The 16184-nt window shown below is 30.2% G+C and overlaps 1 protein-coding gene and 1 pseudogene across 1 annotated transcript; both read left to right on the forward strand.

Annotated features, from left to right (window-relative positions):
- Positions 1 to 4999: 4999 nt before the first annotated feature.
- Positions 5000 to 8750, forward strand: LOC123917257 (coniferyl alcohol acyltransferase-like). The gene is made up of 2 exons (XM_045968929.1): positions 5000 to 5633; positions 7223 to 8750. The coding sequence occupies exons 1-2, from the start codon at positions 5100 to 5102 to the stop codon at positions 8216 to 8218; spliced, it is 1530 nt and encodes a 509-aa protein (XP_045824885.1). The 5' UTR covers positions 5000 to 5099; the 3' UTR covers positions 8219 to 8750.
- Positions 8751 to 12851: 4101 nt separating this feature from the next.
- LOC123917258 lies at positions 12852 to 14994 on the forward strand (annotated as a pseudogene).
- The last annotated feature ends 1190 nt before the right edge of the window (positions 14995 to 16184 follow it).

Below are 16184 nucleotides of genomic sequence, written 5' to 3' on the forward strand. Positions count from 1 at the left end.
TTTCGGCCGATTTTATCGTCTATCGTCGATTTTAGATTTTTTCGATCAATTAGTAATTTTTAAAAGTTTATAGAGAAGAAGGAATTTCAAATTCTTTGATTTTAGGTGTCAATTTGAAATTCTCTAAATTTAACTTGAACAAAATACTTCATAAATTTTCATCATTTTGAAAATTCTTCAAATTATCATCCAAACAGTGGAATTCACCTCAAATCATTTGAATTTCCTCAAAACATTACTCTACCTCAAAAAATTCCTCCATCCAAACAAACTCTTACATTCTCAAATAAGATTATTTCATGTGAATGAATCTTAGAATGTAAACTTTTTTTTGATAATATTTTAACAGTTCGTTATTTAGGCTATGAATAATTACATTATCCAAAATAATTAAATTATCCATAATAATTACATTCTAAACATGTAATCGAATGAGATCAATTGCCTTTATCACCTGATATTTTATTTATGTGCATGACAATTAGCTCTATGGTAATTATGTACACATACCATATAAGGGTGAATGAAGGGTTCACACTTTAAATTTAAAACTGTATTTCAATAAAATTGTTTAATGGGAGATGATAGAAGGGAGAAAAGGACAAAAAAAAATTGAATTTTATAAGGTTCGCATCCTAGAATGCGAACTTTTTTTCCCCATTTTGCTATTTACACACTCACGTTCTATGTTGCGAGGGGGTATAATTGAAACGCCAGGGGGCGTGTGTGAGACTCGGGGGTGCAAAAAGAAGAAGTCAAAGTCAAATATTTCCATGATAAAATGATTTATAGGAAGGAGTTATCTATTGGGCCAAAAGTGTAATTATTCAACCCTCACCTTAAAATCATGATGTTTTTCTCTTCCGACCCCCCGCCTTTCTTTTATACCCCAAAAATTTCATTTGTGCGGCCAATGGATTGAAACTTTTTTTATTTCTAACATTTTTATGTGTATACCAGTTATGAATTATGGGGGAGTGTTAGAATATGTGTAATTCATAACTGTTTTGACTTAGTTTAGTTTGTTAATAAGTTGGTTACAACAACTAGTTAGTTAGTTACAATCAATTGTGAAGTTAGTTGATTTATGTGTAAATGACTTGGTTCATAAGTCATTAGTTTAAATAGTATAAATAGTGATCAATTGTACTATTCTATAATGGCCCAAGTGTGGATGAATAAAATTTTTACTTTGCGTTCAATTATCTTCTTCATTCTTTTCATCATTCATCATTTTTTCTGGTTTTGCTTATCTTGCCTCATTTTCTGTGTTCTTGCTCATAAGCTCGTCGCACGTCTATGAGCATCTGCTTGTAACATTGCAAAACTTGCGTAGATTGTGTGTTGTGCCAACACATAGCATTTGAATAAGCCAAATATGTGAATGACATACGTCAGATGATGTACCAACAATTACAGGTTTCAGTAAGTAGTTTTGGTAATAGGAATCAACGGTTGGTTAGTTCAACGCATAACTAGCATTAAATAATATAAACCAAATACATTAATTATTGAATGGATCTGAAAAGTCAGAAATTTCTTATAAAAAGGACTGGAGGGAGTAATAAGTATATGACATCATACTTGTGCCAGAAGGTTTAGTCTAGTGCTCCATATATTTAGAGAGTGGATTATCTCCAATAATTTACCATGCAGTTCATCTCAAACCCTTAGATTGAAAAATATCAAATTTAAATAAATGGAAATGTTAAATTTTAATGGTGCAGATATCAATGGCTCCCTCTCTCGTGATTAACACAATTGAGAGGATCCGGGTTCATATATTTAAAGGTTGAAAAATCTCTAAACTTGTCTCCAAACTCTAAACCTTAGTTATTTCTCCAAAATCTCATGTGATCCACACATCCATCAAATAATTGCACCGTACCTTTTTTATTTTTATTTGTGATAATGAGACAATGAGTCCGTTTGGCAAGGTAAAAAAGATAGTTTTTAGCTTTTGTCTTACGGTTTATAAACTAAAAAATCTGTTTGGTAATAGTCTTTTCAGAAAGAGCTTTTAGCTTATTTTACTAACTTTTAGCTTCATTTTCAGAAGCTATTTCAAGTAGTTTCTGAGCTTATAGTTTCTAGCTTTTCATTTTTTCTTCCTCTTTTACCCTTATTATTTTAACTAAAATCCACATATACCCTTTATAATTTATTATCATTACAATTTAAAATAAAATAAGTAAATACATGTTTTAATGTTGCTTCTTTTAAAATCACATGCATATAGTATGTTTTAACGTTGTCTTATTATCTATTTTCAAATATGAAGGCTAAAATATTTTTTTATCAATTCATAGATACATACCTTAATATAATTTATTTTTTGAAACACCGTACCTTACTATAATTAACCATTATACTATATTGTGAATATATTTTGTTGTTATTTTTTCATAAAGTATATCAGCTGAAATGAAAATAATTTTTTTAAAAAAAATACAGCATATAAAAATTAGTTTAATAATAATATTTGAAAGATATATTTATTGAATTAATAAACTTAAAATATTGTACCAAAAAAATAATAAACTTAAAATATTAAATTCTAAGGATTTTTTTTTCCACAAAATTCTAAGTATCTTAAATAGTATTAATTTGGCAAAAAAAATTATTGAATTAAAGATGTCATTTATGTCATTTTACATTTATCAGTCAGTTGAACCGCTAATTTTACCAAACACTTCAATCAACTTATCAGCTATAAGCTAGAAGCTATCAGCCATCATTCATCAGCCATAAGCTATTTTTGCCAAACAAAGCCAATTTCTCAAACCGTACCTAGTACTACAATAGTAGTATCAAAATATAAGTCGTTTAGACCATGTTGCACACATTAAAAAAATGTAATTAATGTTATATGAAAAAAAATTAGTTAATTTACAATTTTTTTTTACTAATGATATGATAAAGATAATTTTTTTAAAAAAAAAATGTGTTTCATGGCTTTTCGTAATTTCAATCAAACCTTAACTCTATAAAATAAATAACTGTGCCAATCACTATAAATTCACACTTGTCCGCACGTTTGTTGTTTACTTTTTTATTTTTTTTTATAAGCAATATATATATACTTCCTTCGTCTTATTTTATTTGACTAAATGCAAGATTCATATATCTTGTTTTGACCGTATTTTTCTAAAAGTATATAAATATAATTATGTAATTATTATCATATAAGATATTGTTTGATTTGTTTCGACGAATATTTTTGAAATATCAAATTTATATAATTTTTACTCATAGACAATTAAAGATATTCATAATCAAAGTTATGTATTGGTGTACGTGCAGTGGTCAACTAATCCTTATAGATAGACAAGATATTGCTAACGCGAGTGTCCCATAATATTTATATTTTAATTTTCAATTCATTGACTTTACACATTTTCATAAAATTTACTATTATTTAAAGTTCTTAAAGAGTACTCGGGCACTCACTAGTATCATTTTTTTTTTACGATTTCTAACAAAAAAAAAGGAGTTTTTCTTTACGGTCCAGTTAAAAAGAGAGCTTTTACTGGAGGTAAAAGGTCATTTTTTTGACGCAAGAGGTAAAAGGTCATTAAGAAACAAGAACATTGACATTTTTTTATGAAAAAAATTTGTTTACCACTTCAAAAGGCAAGGGTCTGTGGAACCTAAAATAAACATTGGAAAATGTCAACACTTTTTTGCTGGCACGTGTAATTTTATTTAGGCTTTTGTTGGCAAGAATTATTTGTACGGTTCAATAAGCTAATAAGTTACTCCTCCGTCCCAAAATATAAGAACCAATTGACTACTGTACGTACACCAATGCATAACTTTGATTACAAATATTTTTAATTTGCGATTAGTAAAAATTATAAAAGTTTGATATTTTGAAAATACGGTCAAAACAAAATATATGGATAGTGCATTTAGTCAAATGAGATCTTATAAAAATGGGACGTAGTTTATTCACTCTATAATTCATATCAATTCATTTTTATCCCTCATGTTGTAGTGTAATGGTTAGCATTACTAGAATATGAATGTCGGTGTGTAGGTTAAAACCCAACCCACTTTCCGCTCCATTTATTTGTGGAAGTGTTGGACACTAAACATAACTCGAAAAATTTCATATTATAAGTGGCATAAATAATTTTGGAATAGTATTAGTAACCACAACTTTATAGTGTGTATAAGAGCATACTAGTACATTTTTGTGGCTTAAATAATTTTGGATTAGTAACCACAACTTTAGAGTGTGTATAAGAGCATACATTGTGGCTTAAATAATTTTGGATTAGTAACCACATGTCGGGGACTAAACCATATTATAGAAGACACATCTCAATCCAAAACTTTAAAATATCTTAAAATATATATTAGATTAATAAGCCATCTTTTTTCTAAATTTAATATTATTTTCATATATAGTCGATGTAGCACTTAACCATTCACACTTAAAACCCGACACCCAAAGAATTTCATATTTAGTGGCCGGCTTAAATAATTTTGGATTAGTAACCACAAACTTTAGAGTGTGTATATAAGAGCATATAAACTTTGTATATTTGTTTTTATTTCACTACCAGTATCCGGCTCATTAGACCATCTTTTTAGAGTGTGTCAGTTCTGTGGTTCCAATATCCTCCCGATCGCAGTTGTAGAGAATCAAATCACGGTCCTAACTACCAAATCTAGCACCAATCACCACCGGACAAACTAATGATTACTACCAGTATCCAGCTCATTAGACCGTCTTTTTAGAGTGTGTCAGTTTTGTGATTCCAATATCCTCCCGATCGCAGTTGCGGAGGATCAAATCATGGTCCTCACTATCAAATCTAGCACCAATCACCACCGGACCAACTAATGATTAGTATAATCTTTGTATTTAAAGTAAAATAGAGTAATGTATATTAATTTTTTCATGAAAGGGATTTTTTTCTTAAAAAAAAAAGTCTAAACAATTATAACATCAATTAGAAATAAGTTTGGGATGATTTGCTGTCATATGTACGATGTATATTTTGAAACTAGCTACCAACCAGCACTAGATGAACCAACATTGACCAAAAACAAACCACTTCATATATTCACTCTCCCTTTCTACTAAATTTATGGCTATATATACACATTACACAACCACTTTGCCAAACTACAATCAATTTAACAACACCCTTCAATCCATAATTATATCCAAAAACAAAACAAAAATGGATAGTAGAAATGGTGATAATTTCATTGTGAGTGTCACAAATGAAGAGGTGGTGGCAGCAGTGTTACCAATACAAGAACATTGGCTACCACTCTCTAATCTTGACTTACTTCTACCTAAAGTAGATGTTGGAGTGTTCTTTTGTTACAAGAATCCTATGTTGTTGTCCACTTCTACAACATATTTAACCTTTGAATCTATGGTTGTGTCTCTCAAGAAGGCATTAGCTAAGGTTTTGGTCTCTTACTATGCCTTTGCTGGTGAAGTTGTGTCTAATTCTGTTGGTGAACCTGAGCTTCTTTGTAATAACCGTGGGGTTGATTTTGTTGAAGCTGTGGCTGATGTTGAGCTTCAATGCATTAACTTTTATAATCCTGATGAATTTGTTGAAGGAAAGTTTGTTCCGAAGAAGAAGCACGGCGTGCTTGCTATTCAGGTAAATGTATCTTTGAAATTATAATGAATGAATAAAAATAAATTTTGATTGAATTATAATGAATGAATAAAAATAATCTATATTAATCTATTTCCCGCAAAATTTTATTATATTGGAATTTGTCTTTGCAATAATAGTTAGAAAATTTGATTTTTGTCCTTCTAATATGAGTGAAATAAATAACTAAAATAAATATTTCAAGGATCAATTTTTAATGAACAAATTTTGTAAAGATTTAAACAAAACAACACAACAGAGACCAAAAGCGATATATATGCAAGGACTAAAATTAAATTAATAAGATATTTTAGATTTTTAAAAACGCATAAACCATTAATCTTCACCGGTCTCAATAACATATCAAACAATTTTACATTTTTATACAATTCAACATAGATGATCTATACGATATAAGCTTTCAATCCAACAGTGAATTTTGTAAAATTTGTATTCGTTAAAGCGTGATTGAGCGGTATAACATTACTCAAATGTTACACTGGTGTAATTTGACCTCTTCCCTATTTCCAATGTACAAAAAACTATACTCTGAGATTTTTGTTTCTTTGACATAATTTTAAAGTCTCATATTTTTTATGGTGGTGATTTCAAAGAGAAGGCAATACAAGTACATGTTAAATTTATGTCCATTAGGGACAAAAAGTGAAACATAATTATTTTTCGAACTAAAAAAACTAAAAGTGAAACATAATTATCCAATTTTTATTTTTAGGAACTAAAAATCAAAATTCACTATTTTTTAAAATACAAAAAACTTATTCAACCCATTTTTTAATATCAATTAAAATATTAAATTATTATATAAAAATGTGTATAAAATAATTTTGTCATTACTTATTTTATTTTTCTTAATGTTTATTAAAAATATAAAATGATTTGTTTTGTAAAAAATGTATTTTTCTCACAAGAATAATTTTTTCATTTAAATATAACATGTATTTTATCATGTTAATATAAAGTGTGCACTAAACATATGATATGATAAAACAATATTATCCTCTGTGCACCAAACATATGACAGGATATGTGTTTATCCTGCCACTATCCTTTCATATCCTTATCTAGCTCTTTATCCTATTCTATCTCTATCCTATATATCATGCGCACCAAACGAGAAACTTATAAATTTTGAGTTTAAAAATTGTATTTGACCATATTTCTCCTTAAAAAAATTAGAGAAATAAAGTAAAGAAGTAGAAAATAAGGAGAAATTGGGTCAAACACAATTTTTTACTTCTTTACTACTTTTAATAGGAAGAAAAAAAAGTATAAAATAAGTAGGATCAAACGGGGCCTCGGTATAACTTACCTAATAGTTTGGTTTTACAATAAAATTAGTTGAAATATTTATTATTGTGTTAGTCAATATTTTATTTCGTTCAGATTATATTTTAAAAAAGTTAATCTTTGAATTTCTTTTTAGAGTTAAACCTTTTTTTCAAACTATTAATTTTTATTTTTAAAGAAAGAATAAAAAAGTACTATGATTCCAAGGTCAGACTAAGCATAAAATTAATGCCATGTACATGAAATTTAGTGTGTGAATTGAATCTATCAATTTTTTTATGCAGGTAACTTCATTAAAATGTGGCGGGATAGTAGTAGCATGCACATTTGATCATCGCATAGCAGATGCCTATTCAACAAACATGTTTCTAGTATCATGGGCTGAGATGGCCCACTCAATAAAGCCCACCAAGCCCAAAACCATAACAACCACAAACAAACCATGTTTTCGCCGATCCCTCCTTAGCCCCCGCCATCCCGGATCTATCCACCCTTCTCTTGATGATATGTACATTCCCATTTCAAAACTTCCCCCTCCTTCGGCCACCGCTACCAAGCCGCTACTTAGTCGAATATACCACATCACCGCAGAGGAGCTCCAATGCTTGCAATCACTTGCCGCTGGGACCAATGATGGCAACACCAAGCCTACAAAACTTGAATCTTTCTCTGCCTACTTGTGGAAGTTGATTGCTCATGCAGCCAAAAGGGACCGTAGTAAAATGGTCATTGCCAAAATGGGTATAGTGGTTGATGGAAGAAAGAGACTTGGCAATGATAGTAGCGACGAGAAAGGGAAAGAAGCAATGATGGAACGATATTTTGGGAATGTTCTTTCTATACCATTTGGTGGGAAACCAGTGGAAGAGTTGGTGGATAAGCCATTAGGGTGGGTGGTTGACGAGGTCCGTGAGTTTGTATCAGTAGCAACAACGGAAGAACATTTTTTGGGGCTCATAGATTGGGTGGAAGAGAATCGACCTGTCCCTGGATTGGCGAAGATTTATTGCGGTTCCTCTAGCGAGGGACCAACTTTTGTGGTGTCTTCCGGACAAAGGTTTCCGGAAGACAAGGTTAATTTTGGGTGGGGGAAAGTTGTGTTTGCATCTTACCATTTTCCTTGGGGTGGTGAAGCTGGTTATGTGATGCCAATGCCAAGCCCTTTAAGGAATGGTGATTGGATTGTTTACATGCACCTTTTGAAAGAGCAGTTGGAGATCATAGAGTCCGAGGCAGATCATGTGTTTAGACCTATAACTTGGGATTATCTCAATCAATGATGGATAAGGTATTGATAATCATGCATGTTGACTTGTTCTAGTGTTTAAAAGTTTGTAACATCTATTTTATGTATTTCAACAAAAGTGTCATGTCATATATAGTTGCTATAAGCTTGTAACATACTTCCTCTTACCTTAATTATAAGCAAATGTCACTTTTTGGATATATTGAATAACTAATGTATTTAGTCTAAAAAGTGGACAAGATATATTAGTTATTCAATGTATCTAAAAAATAACATTTGTTTATAATTAAGGCCGGAGGGAGTATACAACAACATTGATTTCAATGGAGTATATTTAACTAGTTATAATTGATATAATGATTGTTGGTTTGGTTATTCTAGGTTTTACTTTAATTATATGGATAAATTATAGTAATCAAAGTGGGTATTTTTTGAATGTTGCTGAAAAGATTAAGGAGTTGTTGACTTGAAAGTTTGGAAGTGATATTCCTTTGAATTACAACGACTTCCTTATCAAATTTTCACCAACAAAAAAATATCTGATATATTAATAAAACATTATTTTATAGTTTGTTTTCCCAAACTTAGTTCAATTCTTTGCAAAGATGACTAAAATAAAATCAATGGCAGAGCTTAGGATCCTCGTCCAGAGGATGCAAATTTGTAAACTTTAATTTATACATACATACATTTAAAAAATTACATGCATACTATATAATTATTATCATTTATCCTATTTTCTCTCGGTCAAAATTTAGTCATTCCATATTCTTCCGCTAGTTTTTTACTTAGATTCAAATCGCACTTTATTTTTAGGTCATGAAAATATGCATTTGTTTATCAAAATAAAATTGAAAATTGGAATTTATTAATCCTAATGACATTATACAACTGTCTCAGGGATTAGAGACATAGCACTAGACCTTGACGCTATAAGACTAAGCACTTTTCAATGAGCTAACACCTCAATTGTAAAAATAAATAATAAATAGTCGGTATAATAAATAGTCTACATTAGCCACAACAAACAATTTTATGATGACACTTAACGTTAGAGACTGCTATGACTAACGAAAGTTAAATTGATGAACTTTTAAATATTTTTTGATGATTCAGAGACTACTATGACAACGAGTGACGCTTTCAGGGACTAAAATTACTGTTTAACTCTATATAGCTATCTTCCTAAATCTTCAAGATTTTCTTAAGATTAACATGTTTTATACTGTAGCATGTCCTATATATATATATATATATATATATATATATATATATATATATATATATATATATATATATATATATATAGGGTTTTGCTAACGTACACCCACTTGTTTTTTAGAAGGTGTGTATTAGCAAGTCATAACTAAAAAGTGGTAACATACACCTTGAGGTGCATGTTGCTAAAACACTCCTTCTAAAAAATAAGTGGGTGTACGTTAGCAACTCCTATAAACATTTGCTAGAATACACCAACTAATTTTTTAGAAGGTGTGTTTTAGCAACTAATAACTAAAAAGTGATTAAATACACCCTAAGGTGTACGTTGCTAATGCACACCTTCATAAAAATGGGTGGGTGTGTTATAGCAAATCCCATATATATATATATATATATATATATATATATATATATATGGAGTGTATCAGGTGAGAACTGATAATTATGTGAGAAATGAGAACTATTAATAATAATTATCGGATTTAATAGACGCGTCAGATTAAAATCTTCTCATTCACTTAAAATCTCATGTGATTATATTTCTGAAGATTGAAAAAATCTTCCTACGTATAATCTTTCCTAATTTATTGCAATTCCTTCCAAAATTTACAAGAATAAATTTTTACCTCTCTCTTCAATTTTTAATACTAATATAACAATATGTTATATGTTGTGATACAATTTTCTGGTAAATTCACAAATATAGTATTTAAAATTCATATTTAAAACAAGTTTTATTTTTTCCATTAACGAGTGGATTTTCAATCCGTTTGCATGTATGATTGGAACATATGGTACTAGAGATTCGGTCGCTGGAAATGCAGCTACCTGCGTTTTTGTCTGGTTATAATTCTTGATGATGAAGCATTTGTGACGTTTAGCTTTGCACAGTCTCTTCACTTTGAATGCATTTATCATTAGCTGTGTTTGTGTGACAATAGGTTTTGTGACTTCTTTTGTATCTTTAGGCATGTGTATGCCTGTATCAATTTAATTTTCTTTTCCAGAAAAACAAAAACAAAAGCTTCAACAATATAATAACCGTAATGCCTCTAATCTCTATTCATAATTTCTTTATTTAATTTAATTTTTAAATAATTTTTAGTAAAATAATCAATTGTATAAATTAGGAAAGATTATATATAAGTAGATTTTCTAATCTGCACAAATATAATCACATAAGATTTTAAGTGAGTAGGGAGATTTTAATCTGATGCGTCAATTAAATCTAATGGTTATTATTAATAGTTCTCGTTTCTCATAATAATTATCAGTTCTCACATGATACATTCCCTATATATATATATATATATATAAAGTTTAGAACAAAATACAAATGTTCTAATGATGGAATAATAATTAGGAGATCATAATTATAACTAATTCCATTTTAAAAAAATAACAATTTATTACAACTATCATTTGGCATTTTAAAAATCAATACGTACGTACGTATGTATTTTTTTTTTGGTTACGTATGTACTTACATATGTTTGTATGTATGAATTAATTTTTTTGACAAGAAATTTAAACAATCACTACAAGCTGGACTATTTATGAATCTCATCAGAATCTAATTGAAATTGAAAATATATAATATGTGCTTGCAATTTATAAGTGCTCTACTTACTTGTTGATATGGTGATCAGTTGCTAACTAAAACAAGAAAACTAAAAGAACGGAAACTTAGAAAATATTATTGAAATTTCAGAATAGTCTTTGCAGTTTCGCGCAGAGGATGCCCAGTTTATACCAAAAAGACTACAAGAGTGAGAAGTGATATTCGTTTGGCTTAGGATTCTATTTATAGCTTAGAAGATCATCAATTTTGTGTCATTCAGAAATCACTAAGATATTATTACATATTAAGTACATAATACATTATAGCATGAAATGAAAAGGCAGCTATGAACAGTCATACGTATTTCCTCGGCTTCTTTCTTGCCTAATACGGCCTTTTGCAACTCTGCGAACAAACCTACACAACATTCATGTTAATAGTCTAAACAACAACATGCATAATAAGTGTACAAATTAAATGTTACTATATTCAAGTGTCCGAAATATCATATCTCTAAATCAGTAACGTTGACGACATTAAAGTCATCGATTGAATATTTATTTGATCAAAACTAATATTTTAACCTCAAATGAATACCATACCAGGATGAAAAAAAAAATTGCACACCAAAATAGAAAATCAAAACAAACAACGTCACACTAAAATGACGAAATCACAAAAAATACGAATGTATGTGCGTGTGTCACTTATGATTTTTCCGATCCAAAATTGATCCTAAACACCCCTTTATAATTAGATTAAGATGAATAAAAAAATGATCATGAATATATTAAGAGAAAAATAGAGGTAAAATTCTAACCACAAAATTAAAAGAAAATACTAACATACTCTAGAGGTTTAAGTCATTTGGGAAACACTTCGATACACATTTTATTTGGATATGTATCTGTACATTGTTGAAGTGGATAATTCTAATAGATTTACAAATAGTGTTTAATAAATAAAAAAATTAATAAACACTATATGTGAACTTATCCGAATTATCCACCTCAACAAATATAACGATACATATTGTTCTAGACTAGAACTAGTCTAGCATCATCAATAGTTAAGATCACATATAAAATAAGATAGTGCATCGAAAAATTCACCTAAATTTGGCCGGTGGATTATTCATGTACAAGTTATTTTTATTGTTATATACTCATATAGTCATATGTTTTTAATGATTTTATTTTTAGTGAATTTATGTTTTGGATGATTGCGAACCATCAATCATAGTGCCAGTGGCATATATAATTCTATAAGCATTTTTGACATAATATAAGCATTTTGATTAGATCATTTTCCATAAAAGTTTTTTCTTGTAGAATCGCTATCTCTTTTTGCTATTCTTGATGTATACAGGAACCATTCATAACCAGCAAAATTTCATCCAAAATGGACCACCTTTTGTTTTTCCTTTAATAGCATATATATAAAAAAATTATAAATATAAAAATTAAAAGTTAACGTAACCTTTATTTCATAACATTGGGTCCTACTTAATTTTCGTACTATATATACTCTTTCCGGTCACTATTATAGGCAAAAAAATAAATTTTTAAATTTTTTGAAATACTTATGTATCTTGTCTATAATATAGACTATATACATCATGTTTTTAATAAATTTAAAAAGTGAATTTTTGTTATAATAGTGATCAGAGTGATCGCATCACCAAAATCATTAAAGGAGGAAACAACTATAGATATATATTAACACGTGAAAGAAAAGAAAGAAAGAAAAAGAATTGACTAACATTGACCAAAAACAACCACTTCATAATCACTCTCCCTTTCTACTTTATGGCTATATATACAACATTACACAAACACTTTGCCAAACTACAATCAATTTAACAACACCCTTCAACCCATAATTATATCCAAAAACAAAACAAAAATGGATAGTAGAAATGGTGATAATTTCATTGTGAGTGTCACAAATGAAGAGGTGGTGGCAGCAGTGTTACCAATACAAGAACATTGGCTACCACTCTCTTTTGTTACAAGAATCCTATGTTGTTGTCTACTTCTACAACATTATTAACCTTTGATTCTATGGTTGTGTCTCTCAAGAAGGCATTAGCTAAGGTTTTGGTCTCTTACTATGCCTTTGCAGGTGAAGTTGTGTCTAATTCTGTTGGTGAACCTGAGTTTCTTTGTAATAACCGTGGGGTTGATTTTGTTGAAGCTATGTTGAGCTTCAATGCATTAACTTTTATAATCCTGATGAATCTTTTGAAGGAAAGTTAGTTCCGAAGAAGAAGCACGGAGTGCTCGCTGTTCAGGTAAATGTATCTTTGAAATTTAGGTTAGACGACCTAATTCAATTTTAAAAAATCAGCTTATAAGGTGAACATTGTGGTCACTTATAAACAAATGTTAAGATTATATCGATCTCATCAAATATTAGACAATACACATCTCTCATGCTCAAAATTGAACAAGAGTTACTTTTAGCAGGTGTTGTAATAGATCGATATTTGATAAACTATTATACTATCTTAAAATTTTTATTGAACCTAACTAAACTCCTAACCTTTTTTTTGAAGTATTAATTTTTATTTTTAATGAAAGAATAAAAAAGTAATATGATTCCAAGGTCATACTAAGCATAAAATGAATGCCATGTACATGAAATTTAGTGTGTGTATTGAATCTATCAATTTTTATATGCAGGTAACTTCATTAAAATGTGGTGGGATAGTAGTGGCATGCACATTTGATCATCGCATAGCAGATGCCTATTCAACAAGATGTTTTCTCTTCCCCCCTCCCATGAATCTTTTATACCCCCCAATATTCCAATTTTGCCCTTGCAGAAAAATTCGGTTCGCAGAAACCGAATTTTTTCTAGTGCAAATTCAGAGTAAATTTCGATTTTTAGAAACCGAAATTTGTTTTCAAGGCAAAAAAAAACTTCGGTTTCTACGAACCGAAGTTTTTTCAAGGGCAAAATTGGAAATTCAGGGGGATAAAAGATTCATGGGGGGTGGGGAGAGAAAATATCATTCAACAAACATGTTTCTAGTATCATGGGCCGAGATGGCCCAATCAATAAAGCCCATCAAACCCAAAACCATAACAACCACAAACAAACCATGTTTCCGTCGCTCCCTCCTTAGCCCTCGCCATCCTGGTTCTATCCATCCTTCTCTTGATGATATGTACATTCCCATTTCCAAACTTCCCCCTCCTTCGGCCACCACTACCAAGCCGCTACTTAGTCGAATATACCACGTCACCGCAGAAGAGCTCCAACGCTTGCAATCACTTGCCGAAGCAACCAACGATGGCAACACCATGCCTACGAAACTTGAATCTTTCTCTGCCTACTTGTGGAAGTTGGTTGCTCATGCAGCTACAAGGGCCGATAGTAAAATGGTCATTGCTAAAATGGGTATAGTGGTTGATGGAAGAAAGAGACTTGGCAATGGTAGCGACAAGAAAGTGAGAAGTAATGATGGAACAATATTTTGGGAATGTTCTTTCTATACCATTTGGCGTGAAGTGGGTGAAGGAGTTGGTGGATAAGCCATTAGGGTGGGTAGTTGACGAGGTCCGCCAGTTTATATCGGTAACAACAATGGAAGAGCACTTTTTGGGACTCATCGACTGGGTGGAAGAGAATCGACCTATCCCTGGATTGGCAAAGATTTATTGTGGTTCCTTTAGTGAGGGACCAACTTTTGTAGTGTCTTCTGGACAAAGATTTCCAGAAGACAGGGTTAATTTTGGGTGGGGGAAAGTTGTGTTTGCATCTTACCATTTTCCTTAGGGTGGTGAAGCTGGTTATGTGATGCCAATGCCAAACCCTTTAAGGAACGGTGATTGGATTATCTACATGCACCTTTTGAAAAAGCATTTGGAGATCATAGAGTCTGAGACAAATTATGTCTTTAAACCTATAACTTGGGATTATCTCAATTGATGGATATATGGTATTGATAATCATGCATGTTGACTTGTTCAAGTGGTTAAAGGTTTAGAACCAAAGTGTTGATTTAAGTCATTGAAACAAAAGGGTCATATTATATTATATATATAGTTGCTATAAGCTTGTAACATATGCAACAATGTTGATTTCAATGTGTATATTGAAACTAGTTATAATTGATAATGCTTGTTGGTTTGGTTATTCTAGGATTTACTTTAATCATATGAAAAAATAATAGTAATCAACGTGTGTACTATTTGCATTATAAAAAAAAAAAGTGTGTATTATTTGAATGTTGCTGAAAAAGATTAAGGAGTTGTTGACTTAAGTTTGGAAGTGACATTCCTTTGAATTACAACGACTTCCTTATCAAATTTTCACCAACAAAAAAAAAATTGATATATAAAACATTATTTTCTAGTTTGTTTTCCCAAATTTAGTTCAATTCTTTGCAAGGATGACTAATATAGATTGCAAGTCAACCTTTTGAAGAAAAGTCTATCTAACAGGTCGATCTTAATTGTTACTCCAAATAAATAAGTTTGACATCTATCAACTATTCAAATTAATTTATAACTTTGGACCGGGTTATGAATATTTGGTGGATGTCCAACTTCCTAGGATTTTCATATTTAATTTAATGTATAGTATATAATTTTTTTTTTGGAACAAACATATAATTGTTTTGACACATTATGGTCTATAATTTAATCATTCAAAATATATATATATATTTTTAAGTTCTATATGTTTGCTAAGATGTTTAGACAACAAGTAGTTAGGAAATTTTCGATTAGAATATTACAATATTTTAAAACGAGTCAATGCCTCGGTTCACTGATCAAACCAATTTGTGAAGTCGATCAACCATTTTGTTGTGAAAATCAACAAAATGGAACAAGTAAAAATGACACCAAATTAAACGGTTCAAGTAAATAGAGATTCAAACTAAAATAAATCTACACAATCAATTCAAAGAGCATATATAGTTATCTTGATACACAATCTATATGAATGTCCTATCGGTGGAATACGTTTGGCTTGGTGGTTTGGAGGGAGAGACATGGGGGGTTAGGTGATTAGGATATCATGATTTTAACTAATTCCATTTAAAAGGTAACAATCAAAGAGTAATATTTTTTCTTTCGATACAATCAACATGTAATATTTAACATTTGAAAAACTTACGAGTTGCGATTAATGCTAGGATCAAATGAAATCGAAAGATTAATGTTACAAAGGTGCAAGAATTGTTTTGATCTATCTGAGTGAACAC

The sequence above is a fragment of the Trifolium pratense genome, linkage group LG3 (assembly GCF_020283565.1).
Source record: "Trifolium pratense cultivar HEN17-A07 linkage group LG3, ARS_RC_1.1, whole genome shotgun sequence".
NCBI lineage: Eukaryota > Viridiplantae > Streptophyta > Magnoliopsida > Fabales > Fabaceae > Trifolium > Trifolium pratense.